The sequence below is a fragment of the Emydura macquarii genome, unplaced genomic scaffold (assembly GCF_026122565.2).
Source record: "Emydura macquarii macquarii isolate MOO-44397 ecotype Brisbane River unplaced genomic scaffold, CSIRO-AGI_Emac_v2 contig_2897, whole genome shotgun sequence".
NCBI lineage: Eukaryota > Metazoa > Chordata > Testudines > Chelidae > Emydura > Emydura macquarii.
In genome coordinates this window covers 12,908,492-12,923,581 of record NW_027133034.1, presented here as the reverse complement: position 1 = coordinate 12,923,581, position 15,090 = coordinate 12,908,492, and the positions used below count along the sequence as shown (strand labels likewise).

Sequence of the window (15,090 nt, the reverse complement as noted above, 5' to 3'; positions counted from 1 at the left end):
CCCCAGGATCACTATTGGCATTTCCACACCCCCAATTTCAATTTTTTGGTCAGGGAAGAAAGTGCCTGCCTGCATCTTAGAGAACAGCCCTGAGTTACAAAATATACGAGTGTCATGCACCTTCCCAGACCACCCCACATTGATGTCTGTGAAACGACCCCTCTGATCCATAAGCCCCTGCAGGACCATTGAAAAGTACCCCTTGCGGCTTACGTACTCGGTCGCCAGGTGTGCAGGCATTAAGATGGGGATGTGCATCCCATCAATGGCCCCCCCACAGTTTGGGAAGCTTATCATGGCAAACCCCTCCACTATGTCCTGCACATTTCCCAAAGTCACTAGCCTTCATAGCAGAAGTCTATTAATGGTCCTGCACACTTGAATCACGGCAGTTCCCACTGTAGATTTACCAACTCCAAATTGATTCCCAACTGAGCAGTAACAGTCGGGGGTTGCCAGCTTCCAGCGAGCGATGGTGACTCTCTTCTCCACCGTCATGGCTTGTTTCAAGCGAGTGTTCACGTGCTTCAGGGACAGTGACAGCTCCGAACACAGTCCGAAGAAAGTTTTGCAGCCACTGATCATCATCCCACAGCTGCATAACGATGCGGTCCCACCAGTCTGTGCTTGTTTCCCTGCACCAGAACCAGCGCTCCACAGACTGCAGATGAAACGTTGCAGCCTGCAGCAATCGGGAATTGCATGGCAGGGCAGCTATGATGGCATTGGTGTAGTACCTGCTTTGCCTTCTTGCTCTGTTTCTAAAGTACTCCATGATAAGCCGCGTTGTATTTGTCACGATCAGAATTATAGTGCAGAGTTCAGCTGGCTCCATGTCTATGCAGCCATGGCGATAGTGGGGAGTAAAAAAACGGTGCAAAAATCCTTTTCCTGTTTGTTTGGGAGGGGGAAAAGGGTAGGGGAAGCAGCGTTGCATCCTGGGACGAAGACACTCATCACAACAGCCACCATGGCTAGTTGAACTGTGGGATAGCTATCCACATTGCACTGCTTTCTAATTCGAATTAAGGCTGGCCAGTGTGAACGCAAGAGACCAGTGCAAACAGCGTAGTGTGTACACGCTGCTGCAATTTCTATAAATCGGCTGCTGAAAGTCGAATTAAGCTAGTTTGAATTAGCTCTGCAGTGTAGACATAGCCTTAGTGTAGACATAGCCTAAGGGAGTTGTCCTATTGTCTTCTCAGATAAATAAGGACTATTTCAATGGATAAGAGTTTGTAGTGTCAGGCTCAAAGGAAACAGCTTCTCACAAAATACAACAGCCCCATCTGCTTCCTTAGAGGACTCTGCTGCAAAGCAACCCTCTACTTTGAGTTGTGTATGAGGGGGATGAGATGGAGGGAAGGAGATCAAAAGAGCTTGGTGAAAACTATCATAAATCTCAGCATTATGCTACTTTTCTGAGACAAGTCAGTGACTTTTCATTAAAATTGCTCTGACAAATATCAATGCCAATCACACACTTACATAACATTACCATACAGAGTAAGCACAGGAAATACAGGGAACACAAGGACAAATCTATAGGACTGAACGAATAATTGATTTTTTTTCACTTCACCGGCAATTCCAAAAAAAATGAGTGGGGGAGAATGGTTTTGAATTAAACTGAAATTTGTATATATATATTTTTAATTTTTGGCAAATTGAAAAGTTTTTAAAATTTCATTTGGGACCAGACAAAATGTTTCATTCATCCTGAAATGAAACATTTTATTTAGATTTGTGAATATCTTTGTATGTTTTTGATTTTTAAAAAATAAAAAGTAATTTTGAAGTGAAAAGTCATTTTGAACCAAAAAAATCAAAATTTTTCATTTGAAAAAAAGTTGAAATAAAACACTTTGATTTTTTCAGAATTTTTGTGGGTTTGTTTTTATCTAAACAATTTGGCAAAAGTAATACAAATTCATGAAACATTTCAATGTTGCCGAATCTGCATTGTTTGCCAGAAAAAAAGGTTTGTGCAGAAAGTTTCATCCACCTCTCCAAACCTAACCCCTTTCTCTGCAGTCGTAGAGTACTATCCGATTCCTGGTACAATTCCATTGTGCTAGGAGAGGGGTGAATGTGGCAAAGTTATATAGTGGGTCCCCTATATGAGCTACTTAAGCTATGGGGATGAATTAGCATTCACAAAGAAGCTAATTTTTTCCATCTAAGGGAGCATTCCTCCCTAAGCTCCCTAGCTCTTCCTCTGGATTTGGCTATTAACTGGCTGCAACAATAAGTAGGTACTTTTTCATATATTTTACATTCAATTTCAGTTCAATTTTATACTCGGTCTTTTCTTGCCAAGAGACAGCATTCATTTAACTCATAAATGAGGCAAAAATGAGGGAATAGTGTAAGACAGACTTGTTTACATCAGCAAATCTGTAAATCTTTTCTGTCAAAACACTACCTCTGTCACTAGTACTCATCCAGTCCTGAACTGAAAGGCTTTTTTCACATTAAAAAATGTTTAAGATTTCAATACCACTAGCAGACTATAGTACAAATAAATGCATCTGAAAACAGAACAGAATTCGCTGATTTGGGATGATGTGTGATTGCAAATGAGAGATGTAACCTGACTCGCAGGGGACAATGGGGCTCCTTAGCTAGACTACATCTTCCATCATGCACCCACAGTCATGTGACTCCCCAATGCACCATGAAGCTCAATCAACTGGTTCCACATTGCACTGTGGAGATTTAGTCCTCCAGAAGCCTGGCCCATAGGAAATCATGGGAGCCCAAATTACAACTCCCACGAGGCAAGACAAATCAAGTTTAACACTGCTCTGACTTGAAATTAAGCATTTTGGGTCATTTCAGGAAAACTGAACAAAACATTTTGATTTCAGGAATTGTTGGAATATTTTGTTTCAACATTTCCCAATTTAAATTTTCAGAATGTCTGTTTTGTGAATAATTACAAAATTTCCAATTTTGGCCTCATTTCATATGAAAACAAAATGTTGACATGCTGGGATTTTCCTTGGGATGGAAATTCTAAATTTTGCTCAGCTCTACTCACACTCTTCAAGAGTCCCTAATATTCACAAACACAATCTACCTATGGAAAAAATAATATAAATTCATGTAATTACGGTCTATATCATAATGCATCTGGAAAAGAGGGGCAGAATTAAGAGTATGTTAATTTTGGTATTTCCTAATGTTTCAGTTTGCAACCATAACATTCTTTTAACACAGACTTTTGGGTGGGGCTTTGGCAGAACATTTTTGGTATATGAAAGTCCAGAATATCAACATTCACACTGCAGTTTAATTGATTATAATGAACCTCAGCTTCAAGTGGAGCTGTTCTGTGGGAAGAAAGATGGCTTAAGTATATAAGGTTTATATAGTACACTGTACCATACACAGAACTAAATGTAATGTAAAAAACCTAAGTCATCATGTATTATAAATGATCCTTGTCTTTAAAGGTGCAGCACATCTGCTAGCAGCTGGATCTTACACTGAAGTCACTGTGAGTTGCAGGTGCTCAGCACCCATCCGTTTTTGACCCAATAAAAATAAATAAATAAAAAACATGGAAAATTCCTGGCATATATCAGTTATCTGTTCACTTCACGTAGAGCTGACTTGCAAATTCTGGGCCCTATGCACATCCTTAGTCATTGTGGACCAAATGTTGAAAATGGGAGCAACTGGTGCACCTGCAAAAATGTGTGAACACATACTGCAGTCCCAGAACACAGCAGTTGTGCACACAAATTGGATAATTGGTTGTCAAATGGGTGTTTGGGTGTACAAGTGCATGATTCATGCATGGAATTGCAGGTGGACCAGACTGAATGTGTAAAATACTTTTGCCACCTTTCAGTAGCAAGTGGCAGCAGGTATTACATGACATACACAACTGAGTTTTTCCCTTCTAATTCAGTCAGTTTGTAATATTTTCTTTCTGTATCTGTTTAAAAATCCAGAATTCTCTCCTTATAAAACTCCTCAATAAATTGCTTTAAAAGCTCAAAAACTTCTATATATTCTACAGCTGTCATAAAGAAAATGGCTAGAAAGAGAGTAGGGAGACTGATTACTGAAGACGTAATTCAGGCTCAGAGTTCTGATGATCTCATAAACCTTTTATGGTACCGTCAGAAACTCTTGACTGAATTACAGGCATGTTATCAATCTCCCTGAATCTATCATCATATATATTATCAGGTTCTCCCTGGCCATTAGTCTATGTACAATACCAAAGTAAAATTAGACTTTGATCATTTCTGCTGCATTGAAGTTTGCCATTATTTCTCTCAAGCAAGTTTTACAACTGTGGTTTAAAATTTAAAACTTTCCAGGCAAATAGCCTATTCATGTGTGCATATCTGAATCAGACAGAGCAGATTTTTAAATCCACATCTCCCACCCCCCAAGTGAGTGCATTAATCTCTCTCTCTCTCTCTCTCTCTCTCTCTCTCTCGCCCAATGAATATTTATGTATTTACATAAAGTGGAACAGCTTTAGTAGGAGAGACTGAAAGCAAATCACACCGGAAGAGCCTATAGCCTGGTGGTGAGAGCACTCACCTGGGTTGGGATGGAGATCTGAATTCATGTCTGTGCTCCAAAATGGGGATTCAAATTTAGATCTTCTGCATCCCAGGCAAGTACTCTTAACCACTAGGATAAAGATTATAAAACTGGACAGACAGGCACATGGGATTTGCTGGCTGGCCTAATGCTATAAATTAGGCCATACAACATGTTTGCTTGTGACATGAGGCTCTGGAAGACATGCCTGTGTTTGCCTCAGTTTACCCCCAATTACACTACTGAACATCTACTTTCCACTCAAACATATGACCTACAAGAGAACCAAGAAATTAAAACAAAAATTCTAGGTTTAGAGACGTGATGGTGACATTGGCAAGATACAGGAAATTTCTAGATCAGAAATTAAATTAACAATTTTGTTTAATTTCACCATAGATGTTTTGGACCAAATTACTGCCTTAAATAGCAAACACCTGTCGAGTGTGTATAAGCAGTGAGTAGACAGCCACGCATCCAACACAACTGCTGTTGCAGGGCTGGGTCTCTCTCCATGGACCATCCCTAAGGTTAAGATTTGTCACAGATATTTTTAGTAAAAGTCAGGGAGAGATCATGTGCAATGAACAAAAATTCACGGAAGCTGCAACCTGTCTCTGACTTTTACTAAAATACCCTGAGGGAGGAGGGAAAACAGAGCTCCAGCCCTGCCCAAGAAGTCCCGGAGGTCCCAGAAAGTCACTGAACCTGTAATGTTCTTTAGAGTAGTGTTTAATGATCCTCAGGAGTAATGTAGGCACCTAAATTTCTGCCAACCAGTTTTTGTTGCTTATGGCAGCATACAGCATTATTGTTTTGGGACCACACGATGTTCCTTTAACAAAACATCCCCTCATAGACATGTGGTTGTGACTTGGAGCATTACATGGATAAATCTGTCAACACACATTTGTGTTTCATGGCAGGAAGCCTTCAGCAGCCTTCCCCTTGCCACCAACAATATGCAAAATCCCTTTTGGCCCCTTTCCTTCCCTTATACAATAGAGCAAACATGGGATTTAGTCATTTGTCAAGTGACACTCAGATGCCCTGTCCTGCTCTATTCTGTCTGATCTAAGATATTTTCAGTGACATTGCTACTAAAACTGTATTGTTGAAGCATGTGAGGGGTATGATTAATTGCATGAAACCAGTTTGTAAAAATGCTGCATGTGATGAAATATCTTACAACCCAAATAAAATCAGACAAGAAATGCAGTTGAAAACCTTACTTCAAATGGGAGCTCTGTAAGTTCTAGATTTCCAGCCAAATCCAGTTTTTCCAGATTCTCACAGTTTCCCAGTTCTGGAGGGATGCTCTTCAAATTATTAAAACTCACATTGAGTTCTTTCAGGAGTTTTAAACAACCTGTTAAAACAAACAGCTAAAATTAGTGGGGCAGAAGCGCAAAGGAATCAAAAGTATATTCAGGTTAGCAAAAAAAAAGTATTCAGACATAAATGTTTTTCAGAACATCACTTATGTCACTATGGGCCCAGTCCTTCAAGGTGTGAAATGCCCTCAACTCCCAGTGACTTCAATGGGAGTTTAAAAGACTCAGCATCTCACAAAGGGTCTGATCATTGGTGTCAAAGGCAAAACTCCCATTGACTTCAACAGGAACTGGATCAAGTGCAAAATTAGGCCCTCAGTTAGCACTGCTAAAAATGAATAAAGAGTTTGTCTTTTGGTTGGAGAGTATTGTGACAATTGGCATGGCTGTTGTTTATTGTCACTGATTTCTCCTGCCACCAAACTTACTGGAGGACATCAAGAATTGCATCTGGCATGTAACGAGCATTACACACTCTTTTGTGTAATCTCGGTGACTTTGGTGATCATATCTGATATGAAAGATAAGAAGAATGTATAGTTATTACATTATTTGCTTTACTGAAAGCTATGCTCCTTGTCAGCTGGATCTTAAGCACTGATGATATTGTAGAGTATGTCCAGTCACGGTTTTTTCGCTGCTTGGCTTATAACATTACATAAGCCCCACCACAAAAGAAAAAAAAAGTTTTGAAACACCATCAAAATGCAAATTATACTTTGGCATGCTTATAGAAAGCAGAATTTGGTGAAGTTTAAGCATACGGGGCATTTGACTTGTTAGCACAGGGTTCTCAAATATATTCATAACGTGGACCATGATAGCATGATAAGGAGATTGTTTTGTGGACAGCTCCTCTACCATGTCTACAGACAAATTCCCCTCTCTCTCTGGTGATCAAATACATCCCTGTGTCACATACTGCAATTGTTTACACGATAAAGTAATATTAGAAAAATATTTAATGTATTTTTTGCTACCTCTAATACAATTCAGTAATTGGAAATAAGGAAGGAAACTAGTACCGTGAGATCAACAAGCTCTCAACCATCAAGTGATCCATATCTTAGCATGATTACACAGCATGAACAATAACCAAAGTCCTCTATAGTTTTTCTAAAACTTTGGAGGGAAATCTATTGTTCCATGGGACTTGAGTGGGATTTAATTTATCTTTCAGTTTAACTTTATGTATATGAAAAATTAAATGATTTGGGAAAAAAACCTCTATAAATTATAACAAGTGCTTAACATGATGCTACAACAGTAAGCTTATCTGTACTGTACTTATGTAAAATTAGCTGAACATATTTCTAAGCAAAAGTTAGCATGATAACTACTCACCCTCTGTATTCAGCTCAAATTCAAGAGAGAAGAGATATTTTTTGTAAAACCTGTTTAAGCAAAGGAAATTATACCTTTTCATCTCACTCAAAGGCCTATGTATGGGCCAAATCCTGTAATTCTGCCTCAAAACCAGATTGCCCTTCCTGTGGAAAAACCTATGAAGAAGGAGCCCAGGGTGGCAGAGGGGAAGGAAAAGTTTCCCTAAGGAATTTTCTCCAAATTCTTCCATGGAGGAAGACAAACAAGAAGTGTGATGAAGAACATTCAGAAGTCCCCAAGTTTCACAAAGCTGCAGAAGGTTCACACGGACCTCAGGGATTCACCTTAGACACAGGTCATCCATGCAGAGACACTGTGCCTCCATAATTTTGCTTCTTCTTAGCACTATTCTTGGGAAATCACACAGCTACAGTTTTCACCACCCGAGGAAGCCCTCAGAACCCCATTGTCAAGTGTGCTAAGGAGTATCAGGGGTGAAGGTGGAGGATCCCAGTATGGAGGGAGCTCTGCAAAGGAGCCTCTACAGATTGCAGGGGAGGATGATATGCCTGCCTCCATGTCAATGTGCCCTGGCCTTCATTCTCACCATCTACTGAGCCCCATATCCACAGTGAACTCTCTAAAGGACAGGGCCTGGGATGGTTCTGAGGAAGTAAAAGCCCTCACCCTCGTTTTGTGGCACCTGAGGCAGATTCACAGAGCTAAAAGGCATGACCTGGACTTCAGTTTTTATCTAAGTTCTTTTACTCAGGCAAATCTCCCACTGATTTCAGTGAAGCTTTGCCTCACTAAGAACCAAGTAAGTATTTAACTTCTGTGCACATAAGAAATTATTGTTTTCCCTTTTTCTTCTTAAGTGGTGTTTCAGTTAAACTGGCAGGAGAAGAATTAGCCTTTAGATTCCAATAGACATAGATTTGGCAGTGTACTATTATCCCACAAGATTCATTTGGCTGGTGCAAGAGGATAATAGTAGTAGCTTAGGGGTGTTAATGTGTGAACCAATTATTCTATTTTCAAGTACATCAAAATATAATTTTAGCCTATCAAGTGTAACATGGTTTAGAGAAATGAAGGCATTATTTATACTCTTTAGCCTATGTTACATCAAATTATCACCTCATTATAACAAAAATAGATCACTGAGGTGCAGATGTGTGGAGGTGGAACACATCAAGTCTGATGGGAAAGATTTCTTTCAACACAGACCCAATTACTTCCTGGCTTTAAACAGGAGTACCTCCCACTGAAAGTTAATAGGAGTTGGCATCATTTGCCCCAGAGGAGAATTTGGTCCCTGCTCCATACATCAGGAAATTTTTGCTAAAATTTCTCACCATCCGTATCACCATTTCTGCTTCACTAGCAGATGGAGTGTTAATATACACCAGGCTGCAGGGGGCCATTGGTGTTTTAAGCACTTGGTTGGTCTAACCGTGCTCAGGGCAGATCTGCAGAACACAGCATTACCATCAGTAAAGCTGAACAGGTGATAACAACAGTGAGAAATCTTAATAAAATTGTCCTACTGGAACAGCCTGTTTGATCAGGATGAGGGGGACAAGCACTGCCTCATTTGTATCTCCTTCCCTCTGAAACCAGACCTTATGTGCCAGGCCCAGTCACCCCTAAAATTGATCAGCCTGAAATGCAGCCAGTTTATGTAGTCCTATAGGGGTACTTCCACTTTTTTGGCTGCATGGATATGGATTAAGATTTGGCCCCACTTGTGCCAATACATTCAGATGGTATTCAAGCATAAATTCACAATTTTAAAAAAACTCACAATAATAAACTTGCTGCTGCTACAGCTTTGTGGTTAGCTACTCTTTACGAGGCAGTGCACGGAGTTTTCCATTCTATAAAAAATATAAATTAGAGCATTAAACAGCTAACGTCTTTTTGTATATTCCAAGCAGAGGCAGTTAAAGCAGTAATGAAACCCATAGCTTCCCTGGCAATTTCATGTCTAAGAATATTTTATTTTTAATTAGAAGCTGCCAGACCATCACAGTTGTTGCCTACGATACCATTTATTCTCATTGTGATTTTTAAACTCATAATTTAAAAAATTAAACCCAGTAATTAAACCCTATAACTTTTTATTTTTAATAGGCAATGCAGCACAATAGTGATTGCCATATCTCTTGAAGATGTGGACAAACCTGCATTAGAGTTTCTAACTGGGTGACTAGGAGAGTAAAAGCAGACAAAATTATAAAATAGTTTTTATCACCTAAGGACAGTATTCTTTACAAATGTTCTTCCACCCTGTGATGGGTTATTCACCAGACACCCAAGTGGAAGGCGTTAATGGAGGCCTCGGGGTGGCCTGCCACACCCTGTCTCAGAAAAGAGCAGGGGAAGTTGAGTCCTCCTAGCAGCCTAGGTAGGCAGCTCTAGAAGCAGCCAATTGGAGGGAGGCTTCCACAGAGCAGCCAATCAGGGCCTAGAGGGCTAGTACAAAAGGAACTGCAGAGCAGCAGGGTCAGTTGCTGTGGGGAGTCGAAGAAGTGAGGACTGTGTTCCTAGCAGTCTGCGGCAATGGAAGCACCTTGGACAGAGCAGTTGCTGGCAGGGAGCAAGAGGGAGCTCTTGGCTGTCTTTTGGAACTTGCTGACTGAATGTCCTGAGAAGAGGGCAAAGAAGGTGCTGGAGCTGTGGGGAAGTAGTCCAGGGAATTGAAGCAGCATTGAAGGAAATTAAAGTGACACAGCAGGAGGCTGCTATCTACAGGGTCAGGAGCTGGAGTAGTGGACAGGCCCAGGCCCAGGTCCCCCCCACCCTTCACCACAAGGGAAGTGGCTTGATTGGTGGACAGTGATATCTACCCTTAGAAAGGGGAAATTCAGATAGTGACATAGCCAGAGGGCCGAGTCATGAAGAGGATGCTACAGTACTTGGACTGAGGAGGGTCTGCAGGCAGAGAAGATGATGGGAGAGGCACCAGCTAAAGAAGACACAGATAACTGTTAAATGGTCAGATAATTGGTGCAGCTAACTGTTTATCTGTTGACTTCATAGATAGCTGACTTGAAAATTCTGGGCCCTATGCACAACCTTTGGACCAAATGTTGAAAATGGGACTGTGACAGGGTGCTGGGCAAGGACTGCTAAGTCAGCCCCCTGTTGCGCCAGCTCCCACTTAGAGGAATCCAAGTCTGATCATCTTTAGGAAATGCAGCAAAATCTTTCTATTTGACAAAACTTTTCCACTGCCATCCCACCCAGATCTTCCTATTATCTCAAGAAGAGTAGATAATCTCTCCACTGGGGAGATTTTTTACCCACCTATTTTACATGTAAGCTTCTGAGATACTACAGTGATGGGAAGGTAGCATAAAACCAAAAGATAGATACATAGATACGTCTACATAAATGGGCAGTGTGCACGTCAGAATTTACAGTGGGAGCTCTGATTTAGGCAATGCCACTACGTGGTATGAGATAAACTATCTTCTGATAACCTCACTTCACCTCTGCCCATAAATTCCTGGCTCCCAGTATTTATTCTAATATTCCAAACCTTTCCACAGCTGCAAACAACTGCCACTTAAAAAAAAAAAAGTCAACTTGCCAGAAAAATGTTTCCACCATCTCCCCCAAATGGGAGATTTTCTTCAAATGTTATCCTTGTCTGGACAATACTCAGTAGTGAACATGTGACAGAGTAAAAATCTGCTATCCTGCAACTCCTCTGGACTATATGATATTGGAAAAGGGGGATTCCCCGTTTAGCTCTGGAAGCTCACTGAGATAGCACACTGAGAATTTTAGGTATTTTAAAATCAATTTTAAAATGTTTTTTTTTCCTCCCCCACTCAGTTTTGTGCACCTAGATTCATGGTATAGGTCTATAAAACTTGAGAGGGCTATGCGATCTGATCCAGAGTTCATTGAAACTAATAGATGTCTTTCCACTGGTTTCTGTGGACTTTAGATCACATTCATAGTGAATTCATAGAGGCTACCCATGGATCATATCTTACCAAGGAACTTTACAGCCAACTGCCTGATGAATTCAATGGGAGTTCCTCCATATGCAAAGTTTACTTAAAAGCCAAAGCATTTGCAATCAAGAGGGAACATTGTAAAAAAAAAAAAAATCTCTAAAGCCATCCTTGTAGCAACATGTTTCATTCTGTTTATGCAAGGTACTGTAAATGATGATGAAGCTGAGAACAGAGCATAGAATATATGCTAATTCATGCTGAATTCACCATAGTTCATACGTTTCCCATGGTTGCAACAGAAGCATAAAACAGCAAGCTTGAAGTTGCAGTATCAAGGAGGCTTAACTGAAACCCAATGAAGATAATACCTTGATATTTGCTAACAATTATGCTACTATTTAATTTACTTCTAAACATACCCCTGAATTAACAAGTTTCAATGTTCTTGTAATGCTGCAGTTAATATTGCCAATCAGGATATTATCTATGCAGCGACAATACCCATGATTGCTCAACCTGAAATGGAAAAACCCCCCATGCACCCTGATTTCTAGATCAGCTGTGTTTAAGGGAGATGATGATTTGTGATTTACAAGTCTATAATTCACATTGCCAACAGCATGATCAATTTAACTGACACTTCAATGGGAGTTTTCACTTCCTTCTTCAACTTACTACCCAGTGATAGAATGTGTGTCCAAGTAACAGAATAAACAACAGGGAATAATGTCATTTAAAGCTCTTTTTAACAGCTCAATGACTGCAAGTAGTAGTCATTTCCCTAGGAACAACTCCCACCAGGGGTTATCTGTCAGCAGGGATTGGAGCCAGGACTTTCAATACCAAAGCACAATACTCCACCGCATGAGCTGAGGGAGCAGCTCTACTAGGTGATAGCAGATTAGCCATTAGAGAGGGGTAAACACATTTAGGCCCTGTTTCAGCAAAGAAATTAAGAGTGTACGTACATCCCATTTAAGTCAACGGGAGTTAAGATCATGCTGATGTGGTTTCCAAACCGATGCCTCAGCCAGCATGTTACACAGTCAGAGAAACTTTAAAAGCCAAGCTGCCTTTTTAGACTAAAGTGCATTTTCTTGATTAGAGTTGAGCTAACGGATTATAAACTCCATTCAAAAATAATATCCAAGCCTACAGTGGAAAGAACATCAAGGCTTCACAGGTAAGTGCCAAAATCAGGCAATGCCAAAGTTAAGATTGGGTGTTCAACCTTAACTCTATTCCCATATGACATGCTAATTACATGACCACATAGTACTTTTCAAATAATACAACATAATATCATACAACTTGTTTATTTCAAAAACAAAATACAGCTTTCTGCATACAATTTCTTAGGGATTTTCTTTAAACAAAACAAAACAAAAAAAAACCCTACAATGTGAAAATTTAGCTAGATAGTCCCCAAAATCTCCATCCCATCTAGTTTCCAAAGTCTGCAGCGGTGAGCCCTTGTCTGGCTCACCTTAGAAAGTCAGCTGTCAAGGGCATTCTTCAGTTTATATCTTTCAGCATGCACAGAGCTTGTGCTTAAAGTTTTCCACCTGGATAAAGCCTGAGTAATCAGATTCGGTACAGGTTGATTGCCACAGTACTGGGAAAATGAAATCCACCCCCTCAGCTGCAGCTAGTGAATGAAGCTGCTGCCTCCATGCAGCTGGTATACCAGTTTATATCTTGAAATAGCAGCAGCAGCCTCTTCTCATTAGGCATCTGATCCAAATACTCCTGTTGACTTTAATGGCCTGCCCTTATGTCAAAGACAACTACCACAAGATCTGGATTTCTTGAGTCCACAGCCCATCCATTATAACAGCCTTCAAGACCAGTCTTTGCAGGACTGGCCTGTAGCCCTTTCCTCTGTATGTAAGAGTTGTGCAGGCACCCCTTTTTGTCTGCTGTGCAAGCAGTCCCCCTAATACCAGGACTCTAGCTAAGAGAAATAGAAATAAAAGCTAAGGCCAGGTCTACACTAAAAAGTTATGTTGACACAGCTACATTGCTCCGGGGTGTGAAAAAGACACACCCCTAAACAACATAGTTAAGCCAACCTAACTCCCGGTGCAGACTATGCTGGGTTGATGGAAGAATTCTTGGGGAGACAGATTAACTGCAGTGACGGGAGAACCTCTCCCATCACTGCATTGAGTGACTCCACTGAAGCGCTACAGCAGCACTGCTGCAGTGTTTCTAGTGAAGATATCGTGTAAGATTCTGGGATAGGATCATTGAAAAGAAGGAGGTTTCATTTTTTAAGTCTTTTTTTCTCCTTTACTTGAATGAATATACTAGCACTGTGTATAGACATATATACTGACACCCCAGTTGGGTCATATGTGGGGCATGAACTGGGACCTCAAAAGCATCTCAAAGCATAAGTCTCTTCTGCCAAAAGAGAAGGTAGCAGTAGCAGACTCAAATCTCTCTGCATGGCCGAGCCATTAGATTGAGAGTGTGGTTTACAGCTGCACAGAGGTTTCTTCTGCTTTGGTAGTACCAATTCCAGCAATGCTCCTCATTTCACGTATAGCAATCCTCTCTCAAACCTGCAGAATCTCTCAAAACAAAATACATTTTTGAGAGACCACTGTAAACCACTAAAAGGCCCAGTAGAATTTGTTTAAATTTAAAAGTAATAAAAGCCAGAGTATATAAGAGTAAAGAATTAAATTCTCTCTTTAGCAAAATCCCTGGTTGCCAAGATTGGAAATAACCTTTTATTTTATTTTTTCTTTTCTTTTAAAGACCCCTTCACTACTGAGGTAAGATAGATAGATTAAAATAAGGTGTTTTATCCAAAAGTATATGTTGTGGGTTTCCCCATTGCTAATATCAGAATGATTTATTTATTTATTTATTTATTTTGGTGTGCTTTAACTTGTGTTTCAGGCTGGTGTTTTGTGATGTTGCTCTCATTGTTGGTAACCTAACAATAGGCCATAAAATGCTGTCCATTCTTAAGCAGAACTTAAAACCAAACAATGGCACAATAGAAGGCAGAGTGGCTGTCTAATATCTTAACAATGGGTGTGTCATTTTCTCTTATATTTGGGCCATGTTTGACTGCAAAATATCATACATAATTCAGCAGGTATGAAGGTATCAGAATAACAGTAAACATCCAGACATAACTATTTGTTGAAAACAGAGAGAATGGATTTTGGGGTCTATGTTTACAAGTAGTAGCTACATGGCATCTGACCACCATGCATTTGCACATTTAGCCACAAAATTAAATAGCTAAATCCAAATCAACATACCAATTTCAACTGGAAGATGTGTGATCTGGTTATTTGATAACTCCAATACCTTCAGCTCCTGAAACAAGGCAATGTAGGCTGGAATGGTTTGTATCTGTGTATTGTATATATGCCATTCTTTCAGATGTGTCTGTTCTTTCAATGAATCTGGCAATTCCTGTAAAGAGATGAGATTATGTAAATCAAGAGCATTTGGCTAACGTTTTATTTTTCCAATATTTCTAAATTAAATTATATTATAATTAAATTAAATTATATCACCCTTACATAGACAAGCTGTTATTTACACAATTAGAGATCTAAAGTTAGGCACCCAGATTGGACAACTTTGGCCTCACTTAACTGTAGAATTAAACAGTCACTGCTGTGCTAAAGTTTGCATTCCTATATGCCTCAGAATTTAAGCATAGCAAGTTGCTCCATTACTTTTCACTATCAAAATATTTAATGTTGTCCTGCTACTTTGGATGTTGGGTTTCTTCAGTCATGAAAGCAAATAAGTTTAGTCATAGAGGTCAGAAATTCAGCAAAGCACATAAGCAGGTGCTTAACTATCAGCACATGAGTAATCTCGTCCTAATTTAGCAAAACATATGCTTAAGTCTA

The 15,090-nt window shown here is 39.9% G+C and overlaps 1 protein-coding gene across 7 annotated transcripts in view; it reads right to left on the bottom strand.

Moving 5' to 3' along the window:
• Positions 1-15,090, bottom strand: part of LRRC2 (leucine rich repeat containing 2) — a 114,995-nt gene that overhangs the window by 29,173 nt on the left and 70,732 nt on the right. For all 7 annotated transcript variants that reach the window (XM_067568576.1, XM_067568577.1, XM_067568575.1 and 4 more), the window contains 2 exons: positions 14,485-14,641; positions 5,802-5,938 (listed from right to left, as the gene is read on the bottom strand). In XM_067568576.1, the coding sequence (XP_067424677.1) occupies positions 5,802-5,938; positions 14,485-14,641 (294 nt within the window). The remainder of the gene's footprint in view (positions 1-5,801; positions 5,939-14,484; positions 14,642-15,090) is intronic.